Source organism: Psammomys obesus, unplaced genomic scaffold, assembly GCF_907164565.1.
Source record: "Psammomys obesus unplaced genomic scaffold, mPsaObe1.curated_primary_1811, whole genome shotgun sequence".
NCBI classification, from domain to species: domain Eukaryota; kingdom Metazoa; phylum Chordata; class Mammalia; order Rodentia; family Muridae; genus Psammomys; species Psammomys obesus.
The window spans coordinates 10700603-10719704 of record NW_026596143.1 but is presented as its reverse complement, the minus strand read 5'-3'; the positions used below and the strand labels follow the sequence as shown (position 1 = coordinate 10719704).

Below are 19102 nucleotides of genomic sequence, written 5' to 3'. Positions count from 1 at the left end.
GGAAGTCAGAAGCTTGCAAAGTTTTGGCTGGCAACTTCAGTGCTACAGAGAGCTTGAGTTCCCCCCCCCCCAACACACTTAAGATGAGTTTGGGGAAAGAAAATACTCTTCCTACAAAAAAAAAAAAAAAAAAAAAAAAAAAGCAGTAACCCTAAGTACTATTTTAGGATTAATTTCAGTGTGTTGTATTAAGGTGCCAGCGAGATTTCAGATTCCTGTAAACCTCTAAAGAAGAGGAGTCGCGCCTCAACTGATGTAGACGTGACTAATTCTGCATCCAGAGACACATCTGACTCCGACTCTAGAGGACTGAGCGATCTGCAGGTAAGTGGGCCTGGGCTCACGGCTCTTTCTGCTTTGCACTGCTCTTTCTGCTTTGCCAGCCACGGTAGCATGCTTCCATTTGGGAAATCAGGCAAACGGAAACATGCTCATAGGAGAAAGTAAGGGTGAACCGACTGTCATTAACTCTTGCTCACCATGATAACTCAGCTTACCTGTTTGGGTAGGTCATCCTTCTTCATTGCGACTCCATATGCAACTCTCCCAAAGGGGAAGAGAATGACCTTCCCCAGTAAAGAGGGTGTATGTATGAGTAGCCGCACTCTCCTGCTAGAAGTCTAGACAAGCTTTTAGGGTCCGTTGTAGGAGAATGTCGGGTAGTCAAACTCCTAAATCTCTAGACCCAACCAAATGAGGTGCTTCATGTAGTAGTGGTCAGCTTTGTTTTAAGGGGGGTAGAGGGGAAGCAGGCATGGTGGCATACGCCTTTAATCCCAGCTCTCAGAAGGTAGAGGCAGGCAGATCTCTTCAGTTATAGGCCAACCTGAGGTATATAGAAAGTACAAAGGACAGCAGAGCTACAGTGTGAGATGTTGATATAATAATAACGCAAACAACAAAATCAACTCTTTGGGAAAAAAAACAACAACAACATGTTTTTGAGATAAGACCTCACTGTCCAACCCTGGATGGCCTGGAACTTTCCATGTAGAATAGGCTGGCCTGGAAAGTAGACACCTGCCTTCCTCAGCCTCTCCAGTGCTCAGGTTAAAGGTGAAGCTTGGCTAGGAAAAAAAAACATCCTTTTGGTTATTTGTAACTTATTTGTAGATTTCTTACATAACGGAGGAGTTTGGTTGTTGCTTTTCAAACATTAGCTGCAGTTTCTCCAGGTGACAGGTAGATGGCATTCCTGGGTTGAAGCAAGAAGGCAGGCAGGCTGGCCTCTCCCAAGACAGACTTGAGTCAGTTTCACCAGATTTTGCATTGTGTCTACAGGAATTGTTTCTCCTTATCATGTGCTGTTTTCCAAATAGGTTGGCTTTGGAGGACAAGTAGACAGCCCTTCAACTACTGCTGACGCAGATGCTTCCGATGCACAGTCGGTGGACTCCAGCTTGTCACGGAGAGGCGTTGGAAAGAGTAAGAAGGACACCGTGTGCCAGGTAGGCAGGCGGCTCTTTAGAAACACATGGCGCAGCCCTGTCAGCAGTATCTGCACCTCCTGTATCATGCATCATCATCATTATTACTCCTGTTGTTGTTACACTGCTTTAAAGCTGTAGGTCTAAGTGCTGTTTGTGGTTCTCCCCATCCTGAACTGGAAGATTTGTCATTCATATGCAAGTGTCAGTCTTCATTGGGTTTCTGTTTTGTTGGAGACAGGATGGCCTTGTCCGGTCTGAAACTTGCTGTATAGACCAGGCTAGCCACCATGCCCAGCTACCTATTCCTTTTTAATTTTTTTTTTTTTTTTGAATTCTCCAATTTTATGTTTTGCCTGCCTGAGGGTACATGCACCACATGCTTGCCTAGTGCCTGAGTTGGTCAGAAGAGGGAACCCGGAGTTACTGATGGGTGTGGGAGCTCCATGTAGGTGCTGGGAACCAAACATAGGGCTTCACAGAGAAACCATGTCTTAAAAAACACTAAAGAAAAAAAAAAAAGAAATGCAAATTCAGGGGTCCCTTTTTTAGATCTTCTAGGTCAGAATATTAGGAGAACAACCCAGTGGTCTAGACTTCAAGTACGCTGACCAGTTCTGATGCTCCAGTTTGACAGTTGCTGCTTCTTGCTCTTACAGATCTGTGAAAATGTAGGTGATTCTCTGGTTTCCTGTGAGGGCGAGTGCTGCAGACACTTTCACTTGGAGTGCCTGGGGCTAACTGCAGCCCCCGAGGGAAGGTTCATCTGTGAGGAGTGTGAAACTGGTGAGCTGTGCCCTGGAGGGCTGGGTAGGGGATGTGTGCTAGCGGTGTCTCTCGTGACTCTGTGGTGGAGCCTCCGGCTGCCCGCCCTCCTGTAGGTTCTCCGCTCCTTCCTTCATGGTGGAGGCAGCCGGCTGCCCGCCCTCCTGTGGGCATTTCCGCAGATCGAGACATCATCTAGCACCAAGCTTTCCGAGGTCAAAAAAGCAGTCTAAACTTCCTCTCACAGTGTGCCAGTGATGGGGGTGGGGGTGGGCAAGATGAATTTATTTTCTTTGTTGAGTATGTGGGTTGGGTTTTTTATTTGAGCTTAAAATTTGAATCAGTATGTACTTGATAAACAGGTTTAAAGTCCTTGAGTAGACTTCAACAAGTATCAATTGAAACTCTGTAAATATTTTAACATAATAGTTAATATATAGTTATTATAGTAAATGTTGAAATATAATATAGTAAAATAAAGATAGTTGTCTTTTCTGTTAATATGGTTATAGTAAAAATGTAATTGTTATTACATATTTACTGGAAAATGCTATTAACTTTTTCCCTTTTTTTTGTTTTTTTTTTTGTTTTTTTGTTTTTGGAGGCAGGGTTTCTCTGTTTAGTCATGGCTGTCCTTGAACTCACAGAGATCCACCCGCCTCTGCCTTCCCAGTGCAGGGATTAAGGGCCTGCACCACCACTCTAGGCCTGCTATTAAATTTTTTAAAACTTGGTATTTACCATTTATTTCTTCTCCTATTACTTATGTTCCGACACCCCTTATACTGTAGAAAGAAATATGCTAGTTTATGTTTCTTCTCTGATACAGCCTTGATTCTATTTAAACTTACGGGAAGCAGAAAGTAGTTGTTCAGTCTGAAACAGCACAACTAGTTGCCTTACTTTTCATTTGCTGTGAAGAGACACTGTGACCTTCTTAGGGCAGCTGTAAGGAGAAAGAGTTTAGTAGGGTGAGTACATGGTCAGCGTGCTAGGAGCACCTGAGCAGGCAGGCAGGTATGGCCTGGGACTGGAGCAGTAAATGAGAGTTTACATGTTGAGACTGTAGTCATGGGGTAGAGAGAGCTAATCTCAAAGCCCTTCCTCCAACAAGGCCACACCTCCGAATCTCTCCCAAAGGGTTCCACCAACTGGGAACTAAGTCAGGCATACTCTTTATTTATTTTTGTCTCAGTGTTGATAAATTCGGTTTTTCTAGGCATTTTCCCCACTGATACAAATTTTCAGATTAGCGAAAGTACAGTAATATCCTTATAATTTTTTAGTTATTTACTTACACATTTTAATGGTTCGTTTTTATTTCATGTGCACTGGCATTCTGCCTGCATGTATGTCTGTGTGGGGGTGTCAGTCCCCTGGAAGTGGGGTCACAGTCACTTTCAAGCTGTCATGTGGGTGCAAGGAATTGAGCTCAGGTGCCCTGGAAGAGCAGCCAGCCAGTGCTCTTACCTGCTGAGCCATCTCTCCATACCCCCTTATAATTTTTTTTTAATGTTTGTAGAGTTTATTGTGGTGTCTGGTTTTTCACTTCTGATACTAACAATATTGAAACTTTTTCCCTTGTTCATTTGTATCACTTAAGCCAGCAGTATTAAATTTGCTAATTTTCTGAAAGAACCAGATTTGACCAGTCCCCTCAGTGAATACGGATTTCAGTTCATTTTAAAAGAATATATTTATGAGCTGGTTTGGTGGCACACACCTGTAATCCCAGCACTCAGGGAGGCAGAAGCAGGCCGATCTCTATGAGTTTGAGGTCAACCTGGTCTACAAAGTAAGTCCAGGACAGCCAAGGCTACAGAGAGGAACCCTGTCGCAAAAAAAAAGAAAAAAAGAAAAAAAGAAAAAGGGGGGTATTTTTACTGAGGAGAGATCTGAGGAGATGACTCAGTTGGTAAAATAGTTGTTGTATAATCATGAGGACATGAACTTGAGGCCTAGTGTCCTTATAAAAGTTGGGTATGGCTGCATGCCTGTATCCTAGCACTGGGGAATAGAGCTAGGAAGACTCCTGAAGCTTGCCAGACACATTGAGTTCAGAGGTCGGTGAGAGACCCTACCTCAGAAAATAAGGTGGAGGGCTATTGAGGAACGCTAGATGTCAGTCTCCACATACAGTGTTCACCGAGACACACAAAGACAAATACACATACAGCAAGTGGGTAGGTGTAGGTAGAGTTTTGTTGTTTGTTTGTTTCAAGTTGTAGAAGTCTGGCTTTGGTGAGGAGGCCTAAGATAGATCTTGCGTAACCCAGGCTGGCCTTGAATTCCTGATATCTCCTTCCTTTACCTTTGAAGTGCTGAGAATTGTAGTTTTATGATTTTAATTTAGCCATGTTTTTACATTTTTAAAATTCACTTGAGGTGAATGGTTGTTTTATCAGCATGTATATTTGTATACTATGAGTGTGCCTGGTGCCCATGGAGGCCAGAGAGGGTGTTGGATGTCGTGGAACTGGTTGAGAGCTGCTGTGAGGGTACTGAAAATCAAACACAGATCCTCTGGAAAAGTAGCAAGGGCTCATGAGCACTGAGCCATCTCTCCAGCCCCATGGTTTTGTTGCTGTTGTTTTGTTTTGGGTTTTTTGTATGCTAAATTCTGAAGGTAGTAGTTTTTCTCAAGGGCAGCTCTTTGATATCTGCAGCTACTTCTACGTAAAAGGAATATTTAGTTTCTATGGAGGCACACACCTATAATTTGAACACGACGGGGACTGAAGCAGGAGCATGGCAAGTTTGAGGCTGTTCTGGGGTACATAAAAAATCCTTATCTCAGAAAACCAAGTGCTGGGATGTAGTTCAGTGTTAGAATACTTGCCTAGCATGCCCAAGGCCCTGGGCCTGATCCCAACACTTTGAGTGGTGCAATGAATGAAATGAAATATGCTTTAAATATGCTTTAACCTTTTTTTTTTTTTTTTTTATCAATTTTCTAGGGCAGCACCCATGTTTTTCATGTAAAGTGTCTGGTAAGGATGTGAAACGTTGTTCTGTTAATGTTTGTGGAAAATTTTATCATGAAGCCTGTGTCCGCAAATTTCCCACTGCCATCTTTGAGTCAAAAGGATTCCGCTGTCCCCAGCATTGTTGCTCTTCCTGCTCTATGGAGAAAGATATCCACAAAGCAAGTAAAGGTAACCAGAGCCAAAGAAGGAACAAAGTGTTTAAAGTGCAGTGTGAATAGTATGTTCAGCACATCTTTGTCAGCAAGAGCAGGCTTCTCTGTTTATCTCCAAGTTTAAAAGCTGAGCTACACAGTTGAGTCATTAGGCAGAGGCCAAGTTGTCCATTCAGACCATAAGAAGTAAGTTCTGGGCATTCGGCCTACACTAAAACTTTCTTAGGTATAGACACAATATCTATACCAAAGTAGACCCTGATTCCTTTGGAGGATCCCTAACGGACCCTTAGACTTAAATCTAGGGCTGTGAAGAACAGAATGACAGTGTCAGCAAAGGAGAGCACCGTAACAGCTGTAAGAAGTTTCATGTGGTAGGGGGAGCCCTCCTCCCAGTGTCCCAGCCAGCATGCTGTACATCGCTTCTTGACCTGTCTTCACACAGGCCGCATGATGAGGTGTTTGCGCTGTCCAGTCGCCTATCACTTTGGAGATGCGTGTGTCGCTGCTGGAAGCGTATCTGTGTCCTCCCACACTCTGATTTGTAGTAACCATTCCAAACGGAGTAGTCATTCTGCCGCTGTAAACGTAGGCTTTTGTTTCGTTTGTGCCAGAGGTGAGTGTCAACCCATTTTATCTCCTTGTTCTGATTCATTGGCATAGTTCTCCATTTAAATGTGTCTCTGCATTGGAGAGAACTCCAGCTGTCTCATGGTTTTATGTCCAGAGAGTGCTGAATCCATCCTGTTAGATATATTACTAAGAACATTCCAAGCAGACATCCAAAATGTGAGAATATTAATTTTTCCACAAGCTAAGCTAACATCTGCATTTAAAAAATGCCTTAAGCTGTGTGTGGTGGTGCACTTTTAATCTTAGCGTTGGGGAGGCAGAGGCAGGAGGATCTCAGTGAGTTTAGGCAAGGCTTATTTACATAGCAAGTTCCAGGCCAGCTAAGCCTGTGTAGTAACTTCTTGGTCAGTGTTTCTGTTTAATGCTTTCACTAATCAAAAGATTATTCTCTTTTCTACTTAAAGCAGATCCATCCTGCCTTGTCGTTGTCAGTTGATTGGGAGTGTCATGCGGAAAGCAAGGCTAGCTCATTTCTCAGTTGTTGTATGTTTTCATCATTGAGGGCCTGATAAGATACAGCCAAGAAAACACATGTGCTAGTTTAGTTAGGAGCAGCCATGTAGAGTTGTTTACATGTGTGAAATTGATAAACTGAAAACAGTATTGTGTCCTGTGACTAACAGAGGAGGGTGATATTAACAAACTTAAGTTCATGGTGTGTCTTCCTCTTCCTTTGCTGTGACAAAACCAGTTTGCCATGACGAAAGCAAAATTAAAAGAGAAAGCATTTAATTGGGAGCTTACTTACAGTTTCAGAGGATTAGTCCATGACCATTACGGTGGGAGCATGACCCCTAGCAGGCATGGTGCTGGAGCAGTGGTTGAGAGCGTGTATGTTGCAACAACAACCATAAGGCACAGAGTGAGCTAAGTACAATGGCTTCGGCTTTTGAAACCTCAAAGCCCACTCTATAATGACACACCCCTCCAACAAGGTCACATCTCCTAATTCTGTCAACCGGAGATCAAGCATTCAGACATATCAGCCTGTGGGAGGAAAGGGAGCATAATAGGAAACATTGGACCAAAGCAAGACCGAAACCCAGCAGGGCAAACTCCCAGCTGCATCTCCATGTCTGATGTCAAAGGGCTCCTCAGACCCTACTCCTTCACCTTTGTGGACTGCAGCGCACTCCTCTCTTGGACTGCCTCCACTGTTAGTAGCTCTCTGGCATACATGCCAGGGCCCTGGCATTTCCAACATTGTGAGATCTCCGATACAACCTAGACTTTCACAGCTTCACACAGTGGCCTCTCTGGGCCTCCATGCTGGTACTCCCTGTCGCACACCTGGCCTCAACATCTTTCCTTAACAATGGAGGGAGATTTTACAGCCCTTTACTGTGTATTCCTGCTTTTAAAGCCAGAACCATGGAGCCAGTACTACCAAGTTCTGCTACTGGACTTGGGATGGGCCCTGGCCGGTTACATTTGCATAAACTTTGATTTGTCAGATTCTCTCCATGTTGAGTAAGCTTTCCTTGGCTTTAGAAGCAGAAGATTCCTTAGACATTTCCTTTTTACAAATTAGAAGCTTAGCTGAGTGGGGTCTTGCCTGAGGGCACCACTTTCTTTATTCCAGTTCGAATTGGGCCTTTTTTAAGCTTCTCATCTCTGAGCACAAGGCTTGGCTCTAACATTAAATTTCCTCATACTTTTGTTTTCTTTAGTTGTATATTTTATATTTCTTTTCTTTTCCCCACTTGTTTTTTTCCATTGTAGATCTCTACAAAGTAATCACCAATAACCACAATACACAGTCAATACTAGGTTGTCTTGAAATTTCTGCCGATGACATTAATCCAAAACTCTTTAGTTTAGCCTCAGCAGATTCAAGACAGGGGCAAAACCCAACCACATTATTTGTCAAAATAGCACAAGAATAGTCTCTGAGCCACATGCTTAATATCCTTCCTGCCTGAAACATCATGAGCTGATGTTCCACAGTCCACATTGGTTTTACCACTACTGTTTCCAAACTCCTCCTGGGTTGGCCCATTAAGTCCCATGTACAGCATTCAACCTTGATTTCCTCATCCCAAACCCAGCGTGATCAAGCCTGTCACAGCAATATACCGCTCTCTGTTACCCCCTTCCATCTTAGTTACTGTTCTGTTGCTGTGAAGAAACGTGGTACCTGGGGCAGCTTATGCGAGAGCTTAAGCACTTAGGGCTTGCTTACAGTTGTCAGGGATTATAGCAGGAGGCAGCCTTGGTCCTGGGGCAGTAGCTGGAAGCTTCCACACTGAGTCAACCACCGCAAGGGAGAGAGAGCACAAACTGGGCCAGCCTAAAGCCACCCCAGTGACACAGCTGCTCCAAGGCCACACCCCCGAACTCTTCCCAAGCAGCCCCACCATCCGGGGACCAGAGATTCAAACACATGAGCCTCTGGGGGCCATTCTCATCCAAATCAACTTGTGGTACAACTAAAATATAACTTCATTGGCTATGATTCACTGTCCATCTTTATCTTGGCTTTATTATCGTTATTTTTTTTTTTTGTGGTTTAGTAATCATAAATGCATTTTTTGTTTTGTTTAATAAAAATGTTTATTTTTGTTTTTAATAAAAAAATTTTTTTTTCATTTCCCTCTGTGTTATGTTGTGTTATATTTAGACCTTGCTGAAGAACAAAACTTCGTTTTTTTGCTTTTGGAGCCAGTTAATTTGTTGAAATACTTTACAGTTTGTTTGTTTGTTTGTTTGTTTGTTTTTAAAGTTTCCTTTCTATTTTCGGGTTTAAGGTGAGTTCTGTCTGGAGACTGATCTTAAATTTGTGAACTCTAGTGATTCCTCTGCCTCAGCTTCCCAAGTAGCTGGGACTATAGTTATTTTATTTACCATGCCAGCTTATAAAGTATAATAGCGTAGGGTGAAAGTGGTTTTGCTTTCATATCTCTAATTTAAAAACAAACAAACAAACAAAAAACCAACAACTTAGAAGATATAGACAGTGAACAGCTTCTGTAGCCAGCTGGATTCCTTACCCTGAGGCTTTCTACCTGCCTCAGTTTTCTGAGTATTTATGCTGTCTGCCATCAGAGTAAGGAGCACTGATGTTTTTGTTTTGATTTGCTTGTTTGCTTGTGGTCTGGGGATTGAAGCCAGGGACCCACACTAGACAAGCCTTTACCACTCCTGCTTCTCCCAGCCTGAAGCTAGAGCAGCTACAGTGTGCTGCTTTGAGGCCAAGACAGTCATTGCCACATTGTTAATGGCGACAGAAAAGAGGAGAGGGTTCAGATAGGCAAATGATAAATAAAAAATTATCTCCGTCTTCTGTTACTGAATAGAGTGGTGATGAGAAAGGACTCTCTGTATGTCTACCTGAATGTGTGTATAAGAACCATGGGTGTGCAGTACCTACAAGGCCCATAAGAGGTTACCAGATACTCTGGGACTCGAGTTAACGGTGGTTGTGAGCTGTCATGTGGATGCTGGGAATCAAGCCTGGGTCATCTGCAAGAAAGCCAGTGCTCTTAACCTCTGAGCTCTCTCTCCAACCACAAACTCTGGAATTACAAATTGGATACAAAGCATTGGAGACATTCAGACAAATCAGTGACAGTAAGACCCTGATGGCATGAAGCCCTTGTTGCTTTGCCAGCCTTTTCTGTTGTGGCTCTTCCAGACCCTTCATAATGGTATACAAAAAATTGTCAGTTTGTAATAGTATGTTAGCTTACTTTGAAGCATACTCTGGGTGCAGGTCAGTCAGTAATTCTATCTATCTATCTATCTATCTATCTATCTATCTATCTATTTATTTATTTATTTATTTATTTATTTACTTGCATACTTACTTTTTATTTATTTATTTATTTATTTATTTATTTATTTATTTATTTACTTGCATGCTTACTTACTTACTTAATTATTTTTGAGGCAGGGTTTCTCTGTGTAGGCTTGGCTGTCCTGGACTCGATTTGTAGACCAGGCTGGCTTCAAACTCAGAACGGTCCGCCTTTGCCTCCCAGAATACTGGAATTACAGGTGTGCACCACTGTGCCTGGCTCAGTCAGTATTTTTACCAATATTTGTGTGCTATGTTTCACTTGGTAATTGATTGTTTAGTTTGTTTCTGAGACAGGATCTCACTCTGTAATTTTGGCTGTCCTAGAACTCACTATTTAGACCATTGCTAAATAGTGCCTCCCATTGCTGGGATTAAAGGCATGCACCATTCTACCTAGCTATTTTGCTTTTTTTTTTTTTTTTAATTGATTGCTCTTTAAAAATATTTTCAATGTAAGATGTAGAAATGTGTACTTACAGAGACTTTTGCCACTTCATGAAACTAAACTGATACTCATTAACTAAATACTTCAGGAGAATGTCCATGGGACAAAGCCCCATCATTTGGAATCAGAATCTGTTTATATCTGGTTATACTTCATTTAAATGCCCATGCAGTGAACTCACGCATATTTTAACTGTATAGAAAATTAACTTTGTATTAGAAGAAAAACTCCATTTTTTCCTCATAGCATTTTACAAAACTTTATTCTAAACATATCAGATGTTTGAGATTTTTAGAAGGTTTAAATCAAAGTCTTTTGAAGTATGTAAGCCAGGTGTGGTGGCATGTGCCTTTAATCCCAGCACTTAGGAAGCAGAGGCAAACAAGTTCTGTGATTTCTAGGACAGCCTGGTCTACATAGTGAATTAAAGGGCAGCCTGAACTGTGTAACAAGACCTTCTGTCAAAAAAGCCAAAAAGTATAACAGATGTGCAATCTTTAAAACATTAAGGGCACCTATTTTTAAATAGACTAACTATAGTAAATTCTTATGCCCAAAACCCCACCTTAATAATTTATGTTTTAGTAGTAAAAAATATAGCTTATTTTCTGTTTTTCTAACCTTGTTAAGAATCTTTCCATCCTCATAAAGTATTTTTTTCTTAGTTCTTAGTTACTGGCTGTTTAAAAATCATTAGCTGAGACCATTGAAATGGCTCAGGGGGTAGAGCCATTGGCTGTCAAGCTTGCCAGCTTGATGTGTGACCCCAGGGGTGTACTAAGTAAAAGGAGAGGACACACTCCTACAGCTTGTCCTCTGGCCTCTGTTTGCTGTGTGTGTGCATGTGCTCAAAAGAACACACTAGTTCATTAATTCACTAATTAAAAAATAAAGTCATGAAGCTAATTCTTAAGGACTGAAAAATCTAGAAATATTTTTAGAGGCTTCACACACATTCCTAGCCAACTTGAAACACCATAAAAAATACTGAGATTTCTTCCAGTGCAGTTTATATTGTTGAAATTTTCATGTATCTTGAGTGCTATATAAAATTTTAAAAAGCCTTAATGTTGTATACCTTTCTTTGTAACAGAGCTGGTAGGACAGGGTTTTCTTTTTATTTTAGTAGTAATAATAGCAGTTTATTTTGCATATGTAAATCACATTCTAATAGAGACAGTTTGAAATAATTGCCACAGTTGCCTTAGGAAGTAGTTCCTGTTTTAGGGAATCTTATGAAAGAAATGGGAGATAGAAAGACCTGGAGAGGACAGGAGATCCACAAGGAGAGAAACAGAACCAAAAAAGCTGGGCACGGGTCATTTCTGAGACTGATACTCCAACCAAGAACCATTCATGGAGATAACCTAGAACCCCTGCACAGATGTAGCCCATGGTAGTTCAGTATCCAAATGGGTTCCATAGTAATGGGAACAGGGACTGTCTCTGACATGAACTGATTGGCCTGCTCTTTGATCACCTCCCCCTCAAGGGGGTGCAGCCTTACCAGGCCACAGAAGAAGACAATGTAAACCACTCCTGATGAGACCTGATAGACTAGGGTCAGAAGGAATGGAAGGAGGACCTCCCCTATCAGTGGACTTGGGGAGTGGCATGGGTGGAGATGAGGGAGGGAGGGTGGAATTGGGAAGGGAGGAGGGGGGAGCTACAGGTGGGATATAAAACTGAATAAACTGTAATTAATTTAAAAAAAGAACACTGAAACCTAGGTTGAGTTATTTATCTAAGGGTATAGGCTGGTGACTGGAGAGATTCTACTTGACCTTCCTCATTTTTTCTAAATAATTAATGTGATAGAGTTCATAATAATTATATAGTAGAGTTTTATATATATATATATATTTTGATATATAGCTTTATAGATAGTTTCATGTTTAAATAGCTAGTAAAGTACTTAAAGTCTTTCTAAAAATTCTCATATATTGCATTTCAACCACAGATCCCTCTTTCTCTTCTCCTTCCAGTCCTGCTCACACACATGTCTTCTACCAAGATCCACTCTACCATTTCCCTTCAGAAAAGGGCAGGCTCCCAGGGATATCCCCCAAACATGGCTTATCAAGTTCCAGTAAGACTAGGTGCCTCCCCTCATATCAAGGCTGGATGAGTTTACCCAGTAGGAGGAAGAAGGTCCCAAGAACAGGCAAAAGAATCAGAGACAGCCCCTGCTCCCACTGTACCCTAAACTATACAACTATAACATATGCAAAGGGCCTAGGTCAAGCCTATGCAGTCTCTGTAAGCCCTATGAACCCTGGAGAGTTGATTCTGTGGGTCATTTTCTCCTGGTGTCTTTGACCCCTCTGGCTCCCTGAGCTCCACCTAGTGTTTGGCTGTGCGTCTCTGCACTGTTCTCATCAGTTATTTGATAATCTCTCTGATGGAGATTATGGTAGGCTCCAGCCTATAAGTATAGCATAGTATCATTATTATTAACTTTTTTTTTTCTTGTTATGTTTGGTTCTGTTCTAGGACTCTGGGTTCTCCAGCCTCTGGTTCCTGGCACTGCAGGCAGTGTCAGGCTTGAGCTCCCTCTCTTGGTATGGGTCTCAAGTTGGACCAGTCATTGGTTGGCACTTTGACATTTCTGTGCCGGACTTTTCTCATTTTAAAAGTCTCTTTTCTTTTTTTCTTTTTTTCCCTTCCTTTCTTCTTTCTTCCTTCCTTCCTTCCTTCATTCCTTCCTTCCTTCCTTCCTTCTTTCCTTCCCTCTTTCTTTCTTTTGTCTTTTTTCTTTCTTTCTTCTTTCTTACCATGAGTGGATACTAATGGATAATTTTCTTGACATTACATATCTTTTCTTATAAAATTCCTGTGTTAGTAGCAGTGTCAAGTTCCATTTTGTCACCTAGTTCAGCCATTTTTTGAACCCATCTCAGTGGAGGGCAGCATCAAATGAAGACTGCAGCGTAGGAAAACATCAGTGGGGAGCTTTCTAAAAAAAAGCTCCTTCTTCTTAAAGTGGTCCCTGCATGACAGACTGATACCCAACAGAGGACTTACCGTTAGAATGGCAGTGCCTGGGTAGAAAGTGGCCAGCAATTGCATCATAAACATAATGGAGGTGCTGGGAACCAGTGTGCCACAGAGGATCTCATGTATTCTTCTAAACAGGATAGGTATGCAGATGGATCACAGTAACTTTCTATAACTATTTAAGGCGGCAATCACTTTCCATGATGGAAAAACTAAACTAAAATGGTTTGCACTCAGTCTTCAGCAAAGCTCAGGGAAGTAGGACTCCTTCATTTCACACACTCCCTTCTCTAACTGTAAGGCTTAGACGCATAGTAGGTGCTGATTTTTCCCCCTTATGGAATCATGGGTAGTTTCATCACAGCTCATCTCTTTCTGTTTGTTTCATATAGGGCTGATAGTTCAGGACCATTCAGACCCCATGTTCAGTTCATATGCCTATAAATCCCACTACCTACTGAATGAATCAAACCGTGCTGAGTTGATGAAATTACCTATGATTCCTTCTTCGTCAGCTTCCAAAAAGAAATGTGAGAAAGGTAATAATTAAAATAGTTTATCTCTTGTTTTTATTTTTGCGTTTTTCTTTTCTCTCTTTGAGTGAAGGGGCGGGGGTTGTATGCCTGTCAAGTACTGCCTGTTGCTTTCAGTAGATTCTGCCTTGGTGGTTATGACTGTCTTCATATAACTACAAAATTATCAAAAAGGGCTTAAAATAATTCTATCATCATAATTTTTTATTTTTCTCCTTGAGTCGATTTTTACACACTGAAACATGTAGGGTTTTTTTTTTTTTTTGTAATATAAAGATTAGAATTTTATTTAACATAAAAGACTAAGGGCTATTTCTCATTTGCTTGATGTAAAACTTTCATTCATATTAGACTAGAATAGTCATGACATAGTTTGTCATCACATATAAGCTAAATAACAAGAAAGGCTATTTAGAAAAGAAAGCCAAGGCAACAGATACTGGGAAAGATTGTTTCTAGAACATATTCTATTACTGTATTACTTAAATCTATAGTTAAGATGCTGTGAACACAAGCGTCCTTCTCATAGGAGGGGGCTGGGGTTGAGGGCACACCCCAGATACTAGCAGTTGAAAGGTAGTCCAGTCAGAGTACTGATGGATAGTTTATTCTTTAAAAGATGAACTGAATGTATTCTCCCAATCAGATGTCATTCATGAAAGAAAACCATCTGTAAGTAACTTGCCAAAGCCTGCTTGTAATAAGGGCATAGTGACTTCATGTTTGATTTGGAGGATTATTATCCCAGAGGAAACATCAATGATTTTGGAAGGTATGGATAATACCTTCCAATGTATTAGCCACATGTTTGGATAATACATTTGCTTAATATGATTCAAGTTCAGAACTGACAAATCATCACTCATACCTAATGTACCATGTATTATTAAAAATAGGTTTTTGTTAGTATTTGTTATTTATGCTGCCAGTTTGATCTGTCCCAGTGGCAACTAATAACTGAAAGGATGATACCAGCAAGGTGAGTAGAGCCAACCAGGAATGTTGAGAGAGGACTGGGCTGTGTTTGGGTTGTGTGCTTTCTGCTGAGGGCAGCCTGCCTTGCCTTATTAGTGATGCCATAGCTTCCAGAAGGTAGGCAGGGGTCCACATTACTCTTCCACAAGATAGAATTAGTCTGTCAGTACATTTGTAAAATTAGATTAACTCAGTTGTTGTTTTGTTTCCAGAATTCAATATTAACCTTGACATCAATTGAAATTATTTTGAGCCCTCTTCTTAGCTTGAATGATAAATTTCCTCTTATATCTGGAAAACAGTTTTGCTTTTTTTGTTTTGGCTTTTTGGTTTATTTGCATAGCACCAAGGTAGAGTGTTCATGTTTTTGTTTTGTTTTGTTTTGTTTTTCTATCTCCTTATATATTTTGAACATCTCTATCATGATAGTTTTCACTGATCCTAGGTCTGTATTTCCTCTGAAATAAGACTGAAAATTTAGGACCATTTACATTAACACTAAACATGACTAGCCTTTTCCACAGTGGTGTTAACTGTCACGTGTCCTCTGAGGCTGTCTGCAAGGCACACCTCTTTCTTGGTCATTCCTTTCCAATAGACTTCAAACATCTAAGCAGAGCCTGGTGGTGGTGGTCACCCCTTCAGTCCTGGTACTCAAGAGGCAGGGGCAGGCAGATCTCTGTGATTTCGAGGCCAGCCTGGTCTACAAAGCTAGTTCCAGGATAGCCAAGGCCACACAAAGAAACCCTGTCTTGAAAAACAAACAACAACACACCCAAAACAAAAACATCCAAGCAGCTGGAAAATTGAATCAATTAATTCCTAATGATACGTGTAGTCTAAGGGGAAAAAGGCTAATGACTAAGTCCAGGTTGGCAGAGGAAATACAGTTCTTTGGTCCATCACTGGTTGTATGTAGGGTTTGTTTTGTTTTGTTTTATTTTGTTTTCATGTAGCAGTTAGATATTTTAAAGTGCAGGAAGACAAGAGTTCTGGAAATCTTTAAAAGCCTGGAGCATGTAATTTGATAGAGACTCTGAATCTTTTGCCTGTGAGACTTTAAATCTGTTTACTTGTTGGTTGTCTGACTTGTCAATGGGAATGCATTCATTTGTCTCAGTGGTTAACTTTTCTTTTACTTGTTAATATTCATACTAGGAATACTGAACTCTGCCCCCTCCCATTTTTATTTGTTTTCATTTAAAGCATTCTGTTTGTTGCACCTGTTTTGGTTTTAAAAAGAGAAGGATTAGTAGGAACATAAAAGGACATGCTTGCCTGTAGTACTTCATTCTTCACTGAGAATTATGTAGTTTTGTGCTATAAAGCAGTGGTTCTCAAAACTGAGTCAGAAAAGACATACAAAGAAAAATTTAAGATATTTTTTGGAAAATTAAAAAGTTATATATTCATATAATATAGGGCTCTATGAGTTTATATTTGGCTGTGACTTACCATTCAGCATGATGATACTTGCTTTGCTTTTGGATCTTAGTCTCTAGCAGTTCTGTATTTCTTTGGTCAGTACAGATAGGAGAGCTGGGCATGGTGGTGCACACTTACAATCCAGCACTTGAGAGACAGGCAGAAGGATCACCACTGGGAGGTGGGAGCTACATAGTGAGATAGAGTCCATCTCAAAAAAAAAAGAGGAAAATTCTTACTTTGGAAAGTCAGGTTTATTTTTGGTCGGTGTGATTTTGAAAGTGTGGGTCATAATTAGGAAAAAGGAGGAGGACCCCTGGTGATGAAACAGTTACAGACCACTGCTATATAGCGTGTTTTCTTGAGAAGTAATGACACTGTAAATACAAGTTTGAGAATCTGTGTTCCAGTTTTGTATTATAAGAAGAAAGTAAGAACCCATCAACTTACTGATTATTTTCATTCTTGCCTGATTTTTTTTATGAAGGGCTTTAGATAATTGTGGCAATGGATTAAAATAAAAAATGGTTATTGCTTTCTTAGCTCTGAAGAACAAAAGAAAGCTATTTGTTTGAAAACCTATTTTCAAATCTACTTGGGCTAAAAAGTTTTTGTATCTCTTGTGATATTTTATTTAGCTGACACCTCATTTCCCAGTTGCTCATATTCTAAAGGAGCACAGGGATGCTTTTGGACCTATTCAAACTCCGTATTTCTAAAAACTGGGCATTTTATTTGTTTCCTATTTCAATCCACCACTCTGGACATGGCCCAGTCCCTTTGTTTTTCCCATTTGAATAAAATCAAATGTACTTAAAAGATAACTTTCTCCTTCTCTTTTCTCGTTTGCCTTTTTCCAGTTACTAAGGCTGTCTGTTTGTTTCAAGGTGGAAGATTGCTCTGCTGTGAATCGTGCCCTGCTTCTTTCCATCCAGAATGCCTGAGCATAAACATGCCAGAAGGCTGCTGGAATTGCAACGACTGTAAAGCTGGCAAGAAACTGCATTACAAACAGATTGTTTGGGTCAAGTTGGGAAATTACAGGCAAGTTTTCCAAGGACAAATAGGAAAGGATACTGTTCCAAACAGGTTCCTAATCTGCGTGTAGTATATTTGTACACAGGCAGAAAGACAGGCTCGGCTCCCTGGACAAAAGATTTGGTTTGGGTTTTTAGGGGATTCGAAAGGTTATGTTGCCCTTGGATTTTTGTTTTTGCTTGACTTTTTCTTTGCGAGTGCGTTTTTTTATTTTTGTTCTTAGGTTCTGAGAATTATTTCATACTAGTGAATTATGTGCTACTAAATTTTGGAATGAAAGGATTTACATGGAGAGTGGAGATTATGTTTTCTTTGTTTTTAGTTTTATACTGATTTTTAATTTCTTTTTCTAAACATTTCTTTACTTACTCTGCGTATGTATGTTTTGCCAGCCCATATGTCTATGTATCATGTATGTACTTGTCTGTGGAAGCTGTGTGTGTACATATCATGTGTGTGCTTGTCTGTGGGAGCCAGAGAGAGGGCATTAGATCCCCTGAGACCCAGTTACAGGCAATTGTAAACCGCCATGAGTGCTAGAAACTGAACATAGGTCTTCTGGAAGAGCAATAAATGCTCTCAGCAACCTCTCCATTCCCTTGATTTCTAGTTTCTAATGAGATCAAGAGTTATCTTATCAAAATAGATCATTTGACTTGATATTGTTTGTTTGTTTGTTTGTTTGTTTGTTTGTTTTTCTGAGATAGTGTTTTTCTGTGTAACAGCCCTGGAACTTGCTTTGTAGACCAGGCTGGCATCAAACTAACAAATATCCGCCTGCCTCTGCCTGTGTGCTGGGATTGAAGGTGTGCGCCACCATGTGGTCAGTTCGATTCTAAACCAGGCTTGTTTTGTTCCAGTAGTCCTAAGCTATGTGCAAAAAGAATGCTTTTTTATTTACTGATTTTTATTTTATGTGTATGGGTGTTTTGCCTGTACTGTGTGCCCAGGGAAGCCAGAAGAGGGAGTCAGGTTCCCTGGAACTAGAGTTAGAGATGGCTGTGGGCACATAGGTGCTGGGAATCTAACTTGAGTTTTTTGGAAAAGCAGCCAGTGCTCTTAGCTGCCAAGGCACCTCCCCAGGCCCTCCGTTAAGACTACTAATAAGCCTCTACTGAACAGTTGTATTGATATTTGTTGTTGTTATTGTGAGACAGGGTCTCACTGTGCAACTCTGTCTGGCCTGGCCAGACACTGCCTCCAGAGTACTGATATTAAAGGCACTTAACCACCACACTCAGCTTGACTTTTTTTTTTTAAGACAGGGTCTTACTATATAACTCTGCCTGGCCTCAAACTTGGTGTGTAGACAAGGCTGACTTCAAACTCCCAGAGCTCCACCTGCCTCTGCCTCCGAGTGCTGGGATTAAAGGTGTGCACTGCTGTATCAGGCCTTGATAACACACTAGAACTATAAAGAAAATACGTTTCCAGATAATTGAAGTATACTGTAAATGTTGTGTCTAAACACTGCTCCTGGCTTTGTTGATGTAGTTTGTATGGTTTGTTTGTTTTTCAAACGGGAGTTAGAGAGATAGATGGTTCAGCAGTCATAAGAGCACAGACTGCTTTTTCCGAGGATCCAGGTTCAATTTCCAGCACTCCTGGAACCTCAACTCCTGGGCCCCTGACGCACTTTTCTGACCACCATAGATACCTGGCACTCACAAAAGGCACATACATACATGTGGGCAAAACACTCCTACACCTAAAAACAAATCTTAACAAATTATTGCAGGTGTGCGCACAGGTGTGTGCCACAGCGTGCATGCGGAGTTTAAAGGACAGCTTGGAAGGGGTCAGGCTCTTTCTACCTGTGGGTCCCAGGGATTAGACCCAGGTTGTTGTGATGTCTTACTCTCCTCCAGCCAAGTGTGTGTGTGTGTGTGTGTGTGTGTGTGTGTGTGTGTGTGTGTGTGTGTGTGT

General features: G+C 41.0%; 1 protein-coding gene across 1 annotated transcript in view; it reads left to right on the top strand.

Moving 5' to 3' along the window:
- Window positions 1-19102, top strand: part of Nsd3 (nuclear receptor binding SET domain protein 3) — a 115634-nt gene that overhangs the window by 75563 nt on the left and 20969 nt on the right. Inside the window, exons 10-16 of the mRNA XM_055593322.1 lie at window positions 194-324; window positions 1320-1448; window positions 2087-2213; window positions 5150-5347; window positions 5777-5947; window positions 13598-13744; window positions 17026-17182. Coding sequence (XP_055449297.1) covers window positions 194-324; window positions 1320-1448; window positions 2087-2213; window positions 5150-5347; window positions 5777-5947; window positions 13598-13744; window positions 17026-17182 — 1060 coding nt within the window. The remainder of the gene's footprint in view (window positions 1-193; window positions 325-1319; window positions 1449-2086; window positions 2214-5149; window positions 5348-5776; window positions 5948-13597; window positions 13745-17025; window positions 17183-19102) is intronic.